The 15,277-nt window shown below is 44.9% G+C and overlaps 1 protein-coding gene across 2 annotated transcripts in view; it reads right to left on the reverse strand.

Moving 5' to 3' along the window:
- Nucleotides 1–614: 614 nt before the first annotated feature.
- hltf (helicase-like transcription factor) overlaps nt 615–15,277 on the reverse strand; it is a 73,985-nt gene continuing 59,322 nt past the window's right edge. For both annotated transcript variants that reach the window (XM_087993327.1, XM_043702688.2), the window contains exons 22-25: nt 12,630–12,742; nt 6,321–6,501; nt 4,188–4,268; nt 615–916 (exon numbers count right to left, since the gene is read on the reverse strand). In XM_087993327.1, the coding sequence (XP_087849453.1) occupies nt 770–916; nt 4,188–4,268; nt 6,321–6,501; nt 12,630–12,742 (522 nt within the window). In that variant the 3' untranslated portion in view covers nt 615–769. The remainder of the gene's footprint in view (nt 917–4,187; nt 4,269–6,320; nt 6,502–12,629; nt 12,743–15,277) is intronic.

Consider the following 15,277-nt stretch of genomic DNA (forward strand, 5'->3'; position numbering starts at 1 on the left):
CCCTGCATAGCACCCATCCCGTCTGCCACATTCATCATTTGTAAGAATCACCATTTGCGAGGGTTTTGAAGAATGTAAACCAGCAGGACTTTACTGAAGTTTCTATTCTTCTTAAAAAGGGAGGTGTAATGAAGTTGGACAAGTAACGTCAAGTTTAGAAGGTCCTTAGCTGAATAACAGAGCAGGGACAAGCTTTTTTTTTAAAAAAAAACAAACCTTGCCTTTACGAAGCATTCCACCACATCTGTAAAATATCTCAATCCCTTTCACATAGTGAATTCTGGAATACAATAAATGATTACTCAGGCAAGCACACAAGGCTCACACAAACACGTCACAAATAATGATAAGACGAGATACCAGCAAATTTGATTTAGTTGGTGTAGGTTGAGGGAGAAACATTAGTCAGAAGACTGGCAGAACACTCTGGTTCTAAGTATTACCATGGGGCTATTAAATGTCCACCTGACAACTGAAATAGGCAGATTGAGCTAAGTCTCAATCTTTCATCTGAGTGATGCACTTCAGCTGCAACAGTTTCTACACTATATCAGACGGAACAATTGGTTTTCTACATTTTGATTCAGAATTCAACAAACACTTCGCATTAAAAGTTACCATCTCATATAAATTTGTATTTGGTTTACAAATTACTTCCCATTTTTCTGTCCCAATACAGTACTCAAAAGTTTGAAAATTTCAATAAGCTCAAATGTCTGGGAGGGCTAGAAAGGAAAAATAAAAGCAGACACGATGCCATAAAACAGCGTTACATGTCAATCAGAATCTTAATCTCTTCAATTCGGCTTTGTTTTATCTCGCGCTGTCTCTTCGTTCCAAAAGCCCCTGCTGCAAGTTCTCGTTTCTTGTTCTGAATCTTGATCATATTTTCCTCCACGGAGTTTTTCACAATGAACTGCACAGAGGTAGACAGACAGACAGTAGGATGAGGTTTAGTGGATGCTGTCAAAAATCTATGACTACAAAACTGCAGTGTCAGGCACGCACCATTTACATTCCTCGTCACGAGCATAATAAGCAAGATTAAATAAAAAAAAAGACATGGGAACTTAAGCGGGCCATTCGGCCCATTGAGTCCGTTCCACCATTCAATGTGATCGTGGCTGCTCTGATAATCCTCAACTCCACTTTCCTGCTTTATCTCCATAACCCTCTGTTAGAAATCGATGATGTGGAGGAGCCAGTGTTGGACGGGGGTGTACAAAGTTAAAAATCACAACGCCAGGTTAAGATCTAACAGATTTATTTGGAAGTACAAGCTTTCGGAGTGACACTTCTTCGTCAGGGTGTTTGTGGGGCAGGATCAGTTTTACTAGAAATTCTGCGTCCTATAATCCTGTCCCACTAGCTCCCTGACAAAGGAGCTGTGTTCTGAAAACTTGTAATTCCAAATAAACCTATTGGACTCTAACCTGGTATTGTGTGATTTTTAACCTTAGAAATAGATGTCTATATCTAAATATATGTCATAACCCAGTCTTGAGATTCACCTGTAGTAAAGAATTCTAAAGACTTACCACTGACTTGTAGGTAAAGAGTTATTCCTCATTTCGGTCTGAAATTGGTGACTCCTTACACCGAGATTATGGTCTCTGGTCCTACACTCTCCGACAAAGGGAAACAATCTCTCCGCACTCAGCCTACAAATCTTTTATATTTGAATAGGTCTCCTCCCATTCTTCTAAACACCAATGAGCACAAGCCCAACCGGTTCAACCTCTCTTCGAGAAAAAAACCCTCCACGCCTGGTATTAGCTTAAAACCTTCTCTGGATTACCTCCAGCACCAGTATACCCTTCCTTAGACTGAGGGGCCCAAACCCATTCAATGCATCTCAGTTGTAATCTGACAAGTGCCTTGTACAGAGGAACCTGGATTACCTGCCATTCGATTAACCAAACTTTGGATGATCCAAACAAGACCGCAAGGTCCTGATGCCAGATAACAGTTCGCCAGGCATCGATTAACCGAATGAAATACTCCCTGCCCGTTTCCTTTAGATAATCAGAGGTTCCTCTGTATAGCTTCAGCAAAATCTCCCTCCTTATATTCTCGATTCCTTTTGAAATTAAGGCCAACATTCCATTTGCCGTCCCTATTGCTTACTGGCCTTGGGTGCTGGTTTCTAGTGATTCATGCATTAGGAGCCCCAGTTCTCTTTGTTTCCCAACTTTCTACAGTCTTTCTCCATTTAAATAATATTCAGCTCTTTTATTCTTCTGGTCAAAGTGCACAACCTCACATTTTCCCATATTCCATCTAAGCTTTTGTCCACTCGGTCTATGCTCTCTGCTTTCTTCTTGCCTCACTTGCTGCTCACTCACCCAGTCAGTCAGTCAGAGGAACAGTTGTCTCAAATCTATAGATGTTTTGATTCACCACATTTCTTTCTTTTTTGCTTGTTCTGGTCTGAGCAGGACTAATCTATTTTCAACCCACCCAGGTTTAAATTCATTCTAACCCTTTGCTGACGAGCGGAGCTGAGCTGGGCTTTGCATCATGGAAGCCTAAACCTCTACAGCAGCTCAGCCTCTCACAGCACAGCAGCTTGCACAGCCTGTTTATGTGCCACCTTTAAAAATGTAAAATATCTGAAGCTGCTTCACAGAATTATTTTTGGACAAAATTTGACACCAAACTACGTAAGGAGCTTATGTCCAGTGAAAAAAAAACTGATGAGTCAATAGGTACATTGTCTGCTCTCCCTGCATCTCACATTCAGTGAGAGACTTTGTACAGAAAAACATGACACTGTTCATCCCTAAGGAAGCTGCCAATAAGGAATCCAGCAGTACCAAGTCCAAATTAACCTGCCTTTATAGCTGGGGATGAAGATTTAATCTGAACATGTTGGCTAGAGTAGCAGTGCTTTCCTGAACCAGCATTTATTGCTCATCCCGGATTGCCCAGAGGACAGATAAGAGTCAGTGGCATTGCTGTGGGTCTGGAGTCACACGTAGGTCAGACCGGGTAAGGATGGCAGTTGCATTGCCTAAAAGGACATCAGCAAACTGGATGGGTTTTTCTGACAATCAACAATGGTTTTGTGGTCATCATTAGACTCTTTAATGCTAGATTCTTTATTGAATTCAAATTCCACATCAGCAATGTTAGGATGTGAACTCAGGCCCCCGGAACATTAGCTGAATTTCTGGGTTAATAGTCTAGCGATAATACCACTAGGCTACTGCCCCCACAAATTTGTTTACATCATTTGGTTTATGGTATGTTGAGTTGTTAGCTTTTCCCTCATATTTTTGTTGGCAGAAAGACATGTCTGTGAAACTGTTTTAAGTTCGAGTTCTGGGATATTCTGGTCTGTATGAGAATAACAGAGAAGGGCAATTAACACTTTTCACTTCAATGGAGCCTTCACATGCAAACTATCAATACTTTTATGAAAATAATTGACAAATAGAGCTGGTTAAACGTTCAGTTTCTACAAATTAATACATAACTTTCTCTTCCTCCTCATTTCCATTTTCTAATTCTTCTCTCCACCTGGTCAATCTTGCCTCCATTCTGATTTTCTCTCCATTAGCTCCAAACCTCTATCACCAACCACTCCTCCTAGAATCTCTCGGTGTTTCGCTCTCCCTAGCCCCTCATGGTTTCTCTCTTCCATATGTCTTCTTCTGTTTCTCAGGTGGACATCTTTTACAATATTAAAGCAAATCTAAATGGATATGCCTAACAAGTGACAGAAAATGGATTTTATAAAGACAAAAATGGTGCACAGGGACAATGAGAGATAAATACAAAAGAGGGAACAGGGATGAGTAAATATGTTAAGTGCTGTTTCAGATCTCCAACATCTGCAGTACTTTTGTCTCATTTAAATATTTTCAAATACAATGGCCTGGTGGTATTATTGCTAAATGCTAGCTTTCTGTGTTTCGTGCACAAGTGCCCCCAGGTCCCTTTACGTTGCACCTTCTCTCCCAACACCAGGATACCACAGAATGCTTTGAGACTAAAGCTGCATAGAGATGGAGTGTAATTGATGACAGTAGTTAAGACTCTACAACAATGCATGTGAAGCTAATTTCACAAATCCCAGCGACTGCATGCAGAGCAGTACAGTCCAATTCTACACAGATAAAGCATGCCGCCTCTATGAATAAATATTTACCAATCAGCTCTTCAGAGCTGTGCTAATGACTTACCTTGGTGATTACAACATCCCTGGTCTGGCCCAGTCTGTGGCATCTGTCAAAGCATTGATCCTCAGCAGCAGGATTCCAGGCCTGACACAGAAAGGATAGTTACAGCACTGTGGGAATGGCACCTTATTACAGGCATGCACAATACAGTTTGCACAGTAAACAACCAACTTCATTTTAAAAGGTGAGAGGCAGGAGGTGGAGGGGGATTTGAGGAAATCCAGTTCACCCAGAGGGTGCTGGGGGTCTCAAATACACTACCTGGGAGGGCATTTGAAGCAGGTAACCGCACAACCTTGAAAAAGTTCTTGGCTGAACAGCTGAAATGTCATAACACTCAAGGCTATGAGCCTAGTGCTGGAAAGTGAGACCCGTATAGATTTAGCTTCGCCTTGGCTCAATAGGCCGATAGACCTCTTCTCTACTGTACCATTCTATAAATGTCACAAGGCCACACCTGCACCACGTGAACACGACCACAAGCCACAGAACACCAACTCTGCCCCGTCATCTGTCAAACCCAACAACATCCTCAGCTTATAAAAGAAAATTCACCCAAAAGTCCCCTGTAAACAAGACACAGAAACTGAGTGCGAACAGTACATTCAGAAGTGACCGTGGACATCCAGTTTACTCTCAACTGCCTAAACTGAACTGGTGGAAGTCAGATTTTAATCATTGTGTTTTTCCCCCTCTTTAGTGTCACTGCTACTGGGATTTTGTCACTTTACAAATCTTATCAGTCATTCATGTGAAGAGGATTTCCTGTCTACGTGACCAGTATCACTCTGTTAACAGTCATTCAAGTGGAGAGTACAGTAACATGGGGTTTGCCTACCTATGAAAATAAAGTCAGGCGATTGGTCATTGGTTTAAAAAGTCTCAGATTTCTATGCTGTTAAGACAAACTGCATTAAGCACCACCTTTTACTGATGATTTGATGTAGGAGATCTGGGAAAAGGAACGCAAGTTTTATAGTGGGACGAGTGGGAGTTTGGATGTTAAATAATAAAACGACAGGAGTAGGCCCTGCAGACCATTGAGCCTGCTACCCCCAGTTCACTTAGACCATGACCGATCATTAAACCTCAATGCCCCTTTCCTACTATACACAGTCATGGAAAAACGAAAATGCTAGTATTTTGGAAGCAAGGGATCAAAATAAGCTGGAGGACTCTACTTCGTCCGACTCCATCTTGGGGAAAAAATGGCAATCCGTTTTCCCAGATTCATTCTGTCACCTCCCCTCCTTGATAAAGGAAGGTTTAGAAATGGGTACGTTCGCTAATGATTGCACAACGTTCATTCTCGACTCCTCGGAACTTGAAGCAGTTCAAAAGTTCAAATCCAAGAAGATCTGGAGGCTTAGGCTGACAAGTGACAAGAAACCATTCACACAAAAACCAGAAAGTGCAGCTCCAATAACACTCAAGAAGCTTGACACCATCCAGGACAAAGCAGCCCGCTTATTGGCACCACATCCACAAACATCCACTCCCACTACCACTAAAGCTCAGAAGCAACAGTGCGTACTATCTACAAGATGCACTGCAGAAATTCACCAAAGATCATCAGGCAGCACCTTCCAAACCCATGACCACTTCCACCTAGAAGGACAAGGGCAGCAGATACATGAGAACTCCACCAACTTCAAGTTCCCCTCCAAGCCACTCACCATCTGGACTTCGAAATATATCGCCATTCCTTCACTGTTGCTGGGTCAAAATCCTGGAATTCCCTCCCTGATGGTATTGTGGGTCAACCCACAGCAGGTGGACTGCAGCAGCCCTATGAAGGCAGCCCACCCCCCCACCTTCTCAAGGGCAACGAGGGACGGGCAATAAATGCTGGCCCAGCCAGTGATGCCCACATCCCAGAAGACAATTAAACAGTTAATTCAGGAGGTGTAGTTATATGTGATTTCTAATGTTTTAACAAATGGAATCCATGTAATTTCTAGTCCAGGGAGAGAAAGGTGGATCTGGAACATTCCACAACACTGCCTTTATTTTCGGATGACTTAAATCAGAATACAATGTGCATTCAACACAGATTCTTCACAAACAGAAAAAGTGGCAGCAATGGCTGCAAAAGCTCTTCACATTAAGGTCACGAGGTTCTGCATCAATACTCACAGGGTCCATGAGGAATACACGAGACGCTGCCGTCAAATTCAAACCAACTCCACCAGCTTTCAGCGACAGCAGCATGACAGTCGGAGAGCCTGGCTCACTGCTCTGGAAGGACTCAATGGCATTTATCCGCCGTTTCTGGGGCATTGAGCCATCCAGGCGCGTAAATGCAAAGCCTTCTTGTCTACAAAACAAAAACCAAAGCAGAACCGCACTGTAGGCAGATTTTCTCTCAGAGCACGGGTCAAAGATGACAAAGGACAGCCCCCCCATTTCATTCGTGGCTTCCTAGCTTTTGCTGATAGCACAGAATTTATATGTAAAGGTCAATCTGTAAACAATCAGCTTTACCAGATTTTTAAAAAAATGTAGGGAACTATTAATGCATCCTTTATGCTGAAGGATTATCTACCAGCAACATAGTGAAACTTGACCCAAAGTCTAACAATCACCGAGTTCTGAATCAACACCCAAACTAGCACTGCCATGCTGATCAAAGTACATGCTTCAGAGTTACCCATTTTTGAGTTGACTGCAGCAAGACAGTTATCAGCTTGCCCTTACAGCCCATCTGTGCAGACTGACTGAATCTCCTCCCTTTAGCATGTAGGAAATAGCACAAGCCTAGGAGGGTTGGCTCACTGCTCAGCACTAGATTAGAGTGGTGCTGGAAAAGCACAGCAGGTCAGGCAGCATCCGAGGATCAGGAAAATCAATGTGTCGGGCAATAGCCCTACATCATTCTTGAAGAAGGACTATTGCCCGATACATTGATTTTCCTGCTCCTTGGATGCTGTGCTTTTCCAGCACCACTCTAATCTTGACTCTGATTCCTAGCATCTGCAGTCCTCACTTTTGCCTCACTGCTTAGCACTGTTAGAGGAGTGGTTAGCATTGCTGCCTCACAGCACCAGCAATCCAGGTTCAATTCCAGCTCGGGTGACTATCTGTGAGGAGTTTCCAATTCTCCCATGTCTGTGTGGGTTTCTGCCAGGTACTCCAATTTCCTTTCACAGTCCAAAACATGCAGGTTGACCATGATAAATTGCCCCATAATGTTCAGGGATGTGCAGACTAAGTGAGTTAACGACAATCAACGTGGGGTTATGGGGATAAAGCAGGATGTGCTTCGGAGGGTTGGTGCACACTCAATGGGCCAAATGGCCTTTATCTGCACTGTAGGGATTCTACGATTCTAAGTAACAGTCATTAATTTTAGCGAGTGGGAAAAGATTTGGCAAATGGAGGACAATGTGGGCAAGTGTGAATTTGTCTATTTTGGCAGAAAGGGAAAAAAAGGCTTATTATCCTAATAGGGAGATGTTGCAGAGCTCTGAGACGCTGAGAGATCGGAGTGCCCTAGTGCATGAACTAGTGCGGAAGGTTAGTATGCAGGTACAGCCAGTAATCAAGAAAGCTCAGAATGCCACTTTTTTTTATTGCAAGGGGAATCAAATGCAAGAGTTAGGCTTCATTGGTGAGGCCACGTTTGGAGTACTGTGTACAGCAGCGGTCACTGTACTGACTGCAGTGAAACAGTTCAGGGAAGGTTTACTAAAGAGAGCAGATTGTCTAATAAGGAAAGGCTGTCCAAGTTACACCTGGATTCTACGGAGTTTAGAAGAGTCAGAGGTAACTTCATAAGATCCCGAGAGGTCTTGCCGGGTGGATGTGGAAAAAAAAGTTACCTCTTGTGGAACAATTTAGAACTTGGGCATCATAGTTTAAAAATAAGAGGTTGTCCATTTAAGACAGGTTAGGATTACCTCTCAGAAGGTCAAGAGTCTTTAGAATTTCCTTGCTCCAAATGCAGTGGATACAGAATCTTTAAATATTTTTAAGGCAGAGTTTGATAGATTGTTGATCACCGAGGGGGTAAACATTATCAGGGGTATGCAGGAACATACAGTCGAGGTTAAAATCAGATCAGCCACGATCTTATTGTATGTTGGAGCAGGATGGAAGGGCCAAATGGCTTGGTTTTGTTCAGTTGTTTGTTTGTACACTAACTGTCCATGAGCAGGTTGGAGAAACCCTGGTTATTTTCCCCTCCACTCACCAACTGAGGCAAAGCTGCTCCAAAACTAAATCGCACACACCACAGTTCATACCTGATGTTGAATCTGTCCCGTGGTATCCACAAGTCCGATTCAGCATGATAAACTCTGGCACAGTTACCAAGTGGTTTCAACAGACTATTCCAGGAGTGCTTGATACCGCAGCTACTGTATTTGCATTGTGGAGCCAACTCCTCTACACGGATTCCTAAAGTGTGTTCAACCTAATGCTACAAAATCCCATGGTATCATTCCTAGCACCTGGAGGAGGGAGGCTCTGAAAGCTTGCGTTTTCAAATGAACATATTGGACCATAAACCTGGTGTCATGTGACTTTTGACCTCATGTACTTCATCCGTGCCAGCTCCTAGTTAAGTTTCAACATCGTTGCAGCTTACACTCGAATGCTAAAACAGTGTCAGCTCCCAGCTTCTCACATTCACTCTGAAGCTGGACACAGGTTTGATCTAGAGCAGGGCTTCCCCAAGTATTGAGAGATTGGCTGAAATAAAGGGTTGCGAGCTCCAATACAGAAATGGCCAGCACAGAGCTCAGACTGCGAACAGCTGCCAGCCACCTTTAAATCCAGAGTTAAAAAATCACAACACCAGGTTATAGTCCAACAGGTTTATTTGGAAGCACTAGCTTTCACAGCACTGTTCCTTCATCAGGCTACTAATGGGGCAGGATCATACGACACAGGATCTATAGCAAAAGATCACAGTGTCATGCAATTAAGATGATATACTGAACAAACCTCGATTGCTGTGAAGTCTTTCATCTTTTAGATTGGGTTGCAGGTTCCGGTTCATTAATACGCAAAACCCAAAACATCTTTTAAGTCACATTCTCAAAATAACTTAAGGCTTTATTAAAAAAAAAGGTAACATCTCAGCTCAGAAAATGTATTAAAGAAAGTGACTTAAAGGAGAACAAAAGGGAGAACTAGCCATTTGGATACAGAACTGGCTCAAAGGTAGAAGACAGAGGGTGGTGGTGGAGGGTTGTCTTTCAGACTGGAGGCCTGTGACCAGTGGAGTGCCACTAAGATCGGTGCTGGGTCCACTACTTTTCATCAGTTATATAAATGATTTGGATGCAAGCATAAGAGGTACAGTTAGTAAGTTTGCAGATGACACCAAAATTGGAGGTGTAGTGAACAGCAAAGAAGGTTACCTCAGATTACAACAGGATCTTGACCAGGTGGGCCATTGGGCTGAGACGTGGCAGATGGAGTTTAATTCAGATAAATGAGAGGTGCTGCATTTTGGGAAAACAAAACTTAGCTGTACTTATATGCTTAATGGTAAGGTCCTAGGGAATGTTGCTGAACAAAGGGACCTTGGAGTGCAGGTTCATAGCTCCTTGAAAGTGGAGTCACAGGTAGATAGGATAGTGAAGGCAGCGTTTGTTATGCTTTCCTTTATTGGTCAGAGTATTGAGGAGTTGGGACGTAATGTTGTGGCTGTACAGGACATTGGTTAGGCCACTGTTGGAATATTGCGTGCAATTCTAGTCTCCTTCCTATCGGAAAGATGTTGTGAAACTTGAAAGGTTCAGAAAAGATTTACAAAGATGTTGCCAGGGTTGAAGGATTTGAGCTCTAGGGACAGTTGAATAGTCTAGGGCTGTTTTCCCTGGAGTGTCGGAGGTTTATAAAATCATGAGGGGCATGGATAGGATAAATAGACAAAGTCTTTTTGTCGGTGTGGGAGAGTCCAGAACTAGAGGGCATAGATTTAGAGTGAGAGGGGAAAGATATAAAAGGGACCTAAGGGGCAACCTTTTCATGCAGAGGGTGGTACGTGTATGGATTGAGCTGCCAGAGGAAGTGGTGGAGGCTGGTACAATTGCAACATTTAAAAAGGCATCTGGATGGGTATATGAATAGGAAGGGTTTGGAGGGATAAGGGCTGGGTGCTGGCAGGTGGGACGAGATTGGGTTGGGATACCTGATCAGGATAGACGGATTGGAACGAAGGGTCTGTCTCCATGCTGTACGGCTCTATGACTCTTAAAATTAGATTAGATTAGATTAGATTACAGTGTGGAAACAGGCCCTTCGGCCCAACAAGTCCACACCGACCCGCCGAAGCGAAACCCACCCATACCCCTACATTTACCCCTTACCTAACACTATGGGCAATTTAGTATGGCCAATTCACCTGACCCTGCACATCTTTGGACTGTGGGAGGAAACCGGAGCACCCGGAGGAAACCCACGCAGACACGGGGAGAACGTGCAAACTCCACACAGTCAGTCGCCTGAGGCGGGAATTGAACCCGGGTCTCTGGCGCTGTGAGGCAGCAGTGCTAACCACTGTGCCACCGTGCCGCCCACTAAGTTCAGTGATTTACATATTAAATGAACCGAAACCTGCAACCCATTCTAAAAGATGAAAGACTTAACAACAATCTAGGTTTGTTCATTACAGGGCGATCCCCATATCTGCAGAATTGTTTTCCACGGTTTGTTACCTGCAGTTCACCACAGCCCGAACATATTATAAGGAACCTTTCAGAACCAAGGACTGGGGGTTGCTGGGAAGGTAAATTTCCCATCATGCCACACTAGTTACCTGCTGAAGGAGCAGCGCTCTGAAGACTAGTGCTTCCAAATAAATCTACTGGACTATAACCTGGTGTTGTGATTTTTAACTATGTCCATGCAGTCAATCACCAGTTCCTCCACATCACAACCTTTAAATCCGTGCACTGCATTTGCGAATAAAGTAGTGGGTGTGGACTAACTGGCTAATCACGGAGGTTCAGTTCCTGCTCACAGCAGCATCCATCCCCTCCATTCCCCCTGCCTACCACCCCTACACTCCCCTCTAACCCACCTCTTTTTCCAAACCACCTCCTCTCACCCTTCCCTCCCACCCTAACCCCTTTCAGTAGTATCCACCTCCCCTGAAAGCAACATCTAACCCCCTTCCCTCCCCCTCCCTTCAAAGCAGGCATTCCTGAGCGCAGCCTTCTGAAACTCCCAGTTACGAGGTATGTGTTCCTTATTTAAAAGACGCTAAAGTCTAAACAGCTCCTTCCCCCAACCAGCTCTCTGCCCTACTGTCGCAGGCCATCACTTGCCCCCTCCCACCCTCCTAATCCCCCCGCCTCTGTGGGCAGGGCCCATTTTCAAACCTCAAAACGAGGTAGCTTTGGGAAACTGGTTGGGAGGCAGTGCACTGAGAAATTTATCGTTAAAAGCAGACACTAACATGGGTTGCATTTGGTCGAGTCACTCAAGTCTTCAGTGAAATTAAAACAAAACAAATCTCTATTGTACGCGACTCAGCATCCAACTACACTCCCCGAAAATGTGTGGAACCAAAGGCAACAAGCAAGTTATCCGGGAGTGTACAATGATCCCAGTTGCTTTTGGTGTGTATCATGCTTCAGAACACAGCCCTACATGAAAAAAAAGCTACTCGTAAAACAATCACAAAGACATTGCTGCTGGGCAAGCAATATTTAATTGCCAGGTACGTAAATGTTCATATCCCAATAGCTGAGAGGGCTCACTTATACCAAACAGGCAGTTCAAGATAGCAGCTCATCACCACCTCCTCATGGGCAACTAGAGATCGACAGTTCCCCTTCCACCACTTTTCATTCTGGGTGCCAGGCCGTTTACTCTCTTTACTCAGGGAGAGTGGTAAGGGCGTGGAATGCCCTGCCTGCCAATGTAATTAACGCAGCCGCATTGGTGAGATTTAAACAGTCCTTTGATAAGTACATGGATGATAATGGGATGGTGTAGGGGGATGGGCTTAGATTAGTTCACAGGTCGGGGCAACATCGAGGGCTGAAGGGCTTGCTTTGCGCTGTATTGTTCGATGTACATTGCATCTGTTATATAACATTTTGATCTTTTGCTATAAATTCTGTGTCCTACAATCCTGCCCCACTCGCTGCCTGGGAGGAGCAGCGCTCTGAAAGATTGAACTTTAAAATAAACCTGTTGGACTATAACCTAGTGTCATGTGATTTTTAACTTTGTTTACTATTTGGGATTTTTATTTCTCAATGAGCTGCAAAGAACTGGTGACCTTCCTCTCCTATAAAGGACCAACCATTGGCTTTTCACAAGTAGCAGCTATTTTTTCCTAAACACTTCCAAAAAAACATTTATTAAAACTGCAATACTCATGATGAATCAGTGCCAGGCTTCCTGACCTCCCACTGTAACAATACCAGCTGCTTCAATTCAAGGAAACACAAGAAAAGAAATATGAAACAGGTCTGTACCTACCGGAGTGGTGTTTCTATAAGAGTTAGAAAAGCTGTGAACTGAGACACTACTAAACTCTTGACGGTGGGATCCTGCTTTCGAAGCTCGATCAAGGAATGCATCAGGGCATCGACCTGTCATGACACACCGTAACATTATATAGGTCAGTATCAGTAGCTGGCTGACATGCGTTCCGAAAGATTTACAGGCTATGTGGCACAGTGCAGCACTTCCTTTTAATTGCCACATATCTAAACGATCATATCCCAACAGCTCTGTGGGTTTATTCACACCAAATAGGCTGCAGCAGTTCAAGATGTCAGCTCATCACCACCTCCCCCTGGGCAACTACAGATTGACAATAAATGCTGACCCAGCCAGTGATGCCCACGCCCCATGAACTAGCTAAAACAAAATGGCACCCAAAGGTTCCATTCTCCTCTACTTTTACTGTGATCAATGTACTGCTTGCAATGGCTTGACTTCCTGCCCCTACACCACTACCCCTGGTATCCCTCAAACAGCCCTCCTTGACCCCTCATGATTTCTCATCCATGTGCTACCCCTCAGTGATATCTAAAAACACAGTAGAATTTCCAAATGTACACTGATTGCACCCAGCTCTACCTCATCACCATGTGTCTCAACTCCCTCGCCATTTTAAACAGGTCAGACATCTGGTAGTGGAAGAGGAAACATCTAGAAGGAAACATTTCTGACTAAATATTGGGAAGGCCAAAGCCAATGTCCTTGGACACACTGGAAACTCTGTTCCCCAGCTTCTGAGGCCGTTCCTCTGTGGTAACAATTTGAGGCTGAACCAGACTGTTGCCGCCCAGGTGCCATGTTTGATCTCAGGGTGATCCGCTGATACATCGCCATGATGTCACAAAGACCACCTATTGGTAGCTTGGCTCAATTCCTCCTCTGCTTCCTCAAACACTTATCTCCCCCTTTTTATTTAAAAAAAGCCTCTAAATTTAATTAATCCAAGACAATCTTAGCTGGTCTCCCACAGTCAACCCGCTAGGCTTCAGGTCAACTAGAACTCCATTGTTTGTGGTCTCAATCTCACCAAGTCCTGCTTACCCATTGCCTTACCAACCTCCACTGCTTCCTGCTCAAGCAACGCCTCAAGTTTAAAAACAGCTCAGCCTTACTTTCAGATTTTTTCAAACTTGCGATCCTTCTCTCCTCCGGCTCAATAAACCTTCAAGTTATTTGTACTTATTTAACTTTGGCCTTTTCAGCATCCCTGTTTTCAATCACTCCTTGATTTGGAGATGCCGGTGTTGGACTGGGGTGTACCAAATTAAAAATCACACAACTGAAAATGTGTGCTGGAAAAGCGCAGCAGGTCAGGCAGCATCCAAGGAACAGGAGAATCGACGTTTCGGGCATAAGCCCTTCTTCAGGAATGAGGAAAGTGTGTCCAGCAGGCTAAGATAAAAGGTAGGGAGGACGGACTTGGGGGAGGAGCGTAGGAAATGCGATAGGTGGAGGGAGGTCAAGGTGAGGGTGATAGGCCGGAGTGGGGGTGGGGGCGGAGAGGTCAGGAAGAAGATTGCAGGTTAGGAAGGTGGTGCTGAGTTCGAGGGATTTGACTGAGACAAGGTGGGGGGAGGGGAAATGAGGAAACTGGAGAAATTTGAGTTCATCCCTTGTAGTTGGCGGGTTTCCAGGTGGAAGATGAGGCGCTCCTCCTCCAACTGTCATGTTGCCATGGTCTGGCGATGGAGGAGTCCAAGGACCTGCATGTCCTTGGTGGAGTGGGAGGGGGAGTTGAAGTGTTGAGCCACGGGGTGGTTGGGTTGGTTAGTCCGGGTGTCCCAGAGGTGTTCTCGGAAACGTTCCGCAAGTAGGCGGCCTGTCTCCCCAATATAGAGGAGGCCACATCGGGTGCAGCGGATGCAATAGATGATGTGTGTGGAGGTGCAGCTAAATTTGTGGCGGATATGGAAGTGTCCCTTGGGGCCTTGGAGGGAAGTAAGGGGGGAGGTGTGGGCGCAAGTTTTGCATTTCTTGCAGTTGCAGGGGAAGGCCTTATCTTCAACATGGACATCCAGTCCCTGTACACCTCCATCCCCCATCACAAAGGACTCAAAGCCCTCCGCTTCTTCCTTTCCCGCCGTACCAACCAGTACCCTTCCACTGACACCCTCCTTCGACTGACTGAACTGGTCCTCACCCTGAACAACTTTTCTTTCCAATCCTCCCACTTCCTCCAAACCAAAGGAGTAGCCATGGGCACCCGCATGGGCCCCAGCTATGCCTGCCTCTTCGTAGGATATGTGGAACAGTCCATCTTCCGCAGCTACACTGGCACCACCCCCCACCTTTTTCCTCCGCTACATCGAAGACTGTATCGGCGCTGCCTCGTGCTCCCAGGTTGAACAGTTCATCCACTTTACCAACACCTTCCACCCTGACCTCAAATTCACTGGACCGTCTCAGACTCCTCCCTCCCCTTCCTAGACCTTTCCATTTCTATCTCGGGTGACCGAATCAACACGGACATTTACTATAAACCGACCGACTCCCACAGCTACCTAGACTACACCTTCTCCCACCCTGCCCCCTGTAAAAACGCCATCCCATATTCCCAATTCCTTCGTCTCCGCCGCATCTGCTCCCAGGAGGACCAGTTCCAAAACCCTACAACCCAGATG

This window comes from Chiloscyllium plagiosum, unplaced genomic scaffold (assembly GCF_037043375.1).
Source record: "Chiloscyllium plagiosum isolate Xiang-an unplaced genomic scaffold, Cpla_swu_hap1 HiC_scaffold_13, whole genome shotgun sequence".
NCBI classification, from domain to species: domain Eukaryota; kingdom Metazoa; phylum Chordata; class Chondrichthyes; order Orectolobiformes; family Hemiscylliidae; genus Chiloscyllium; species Chiloscyllium plagiosum.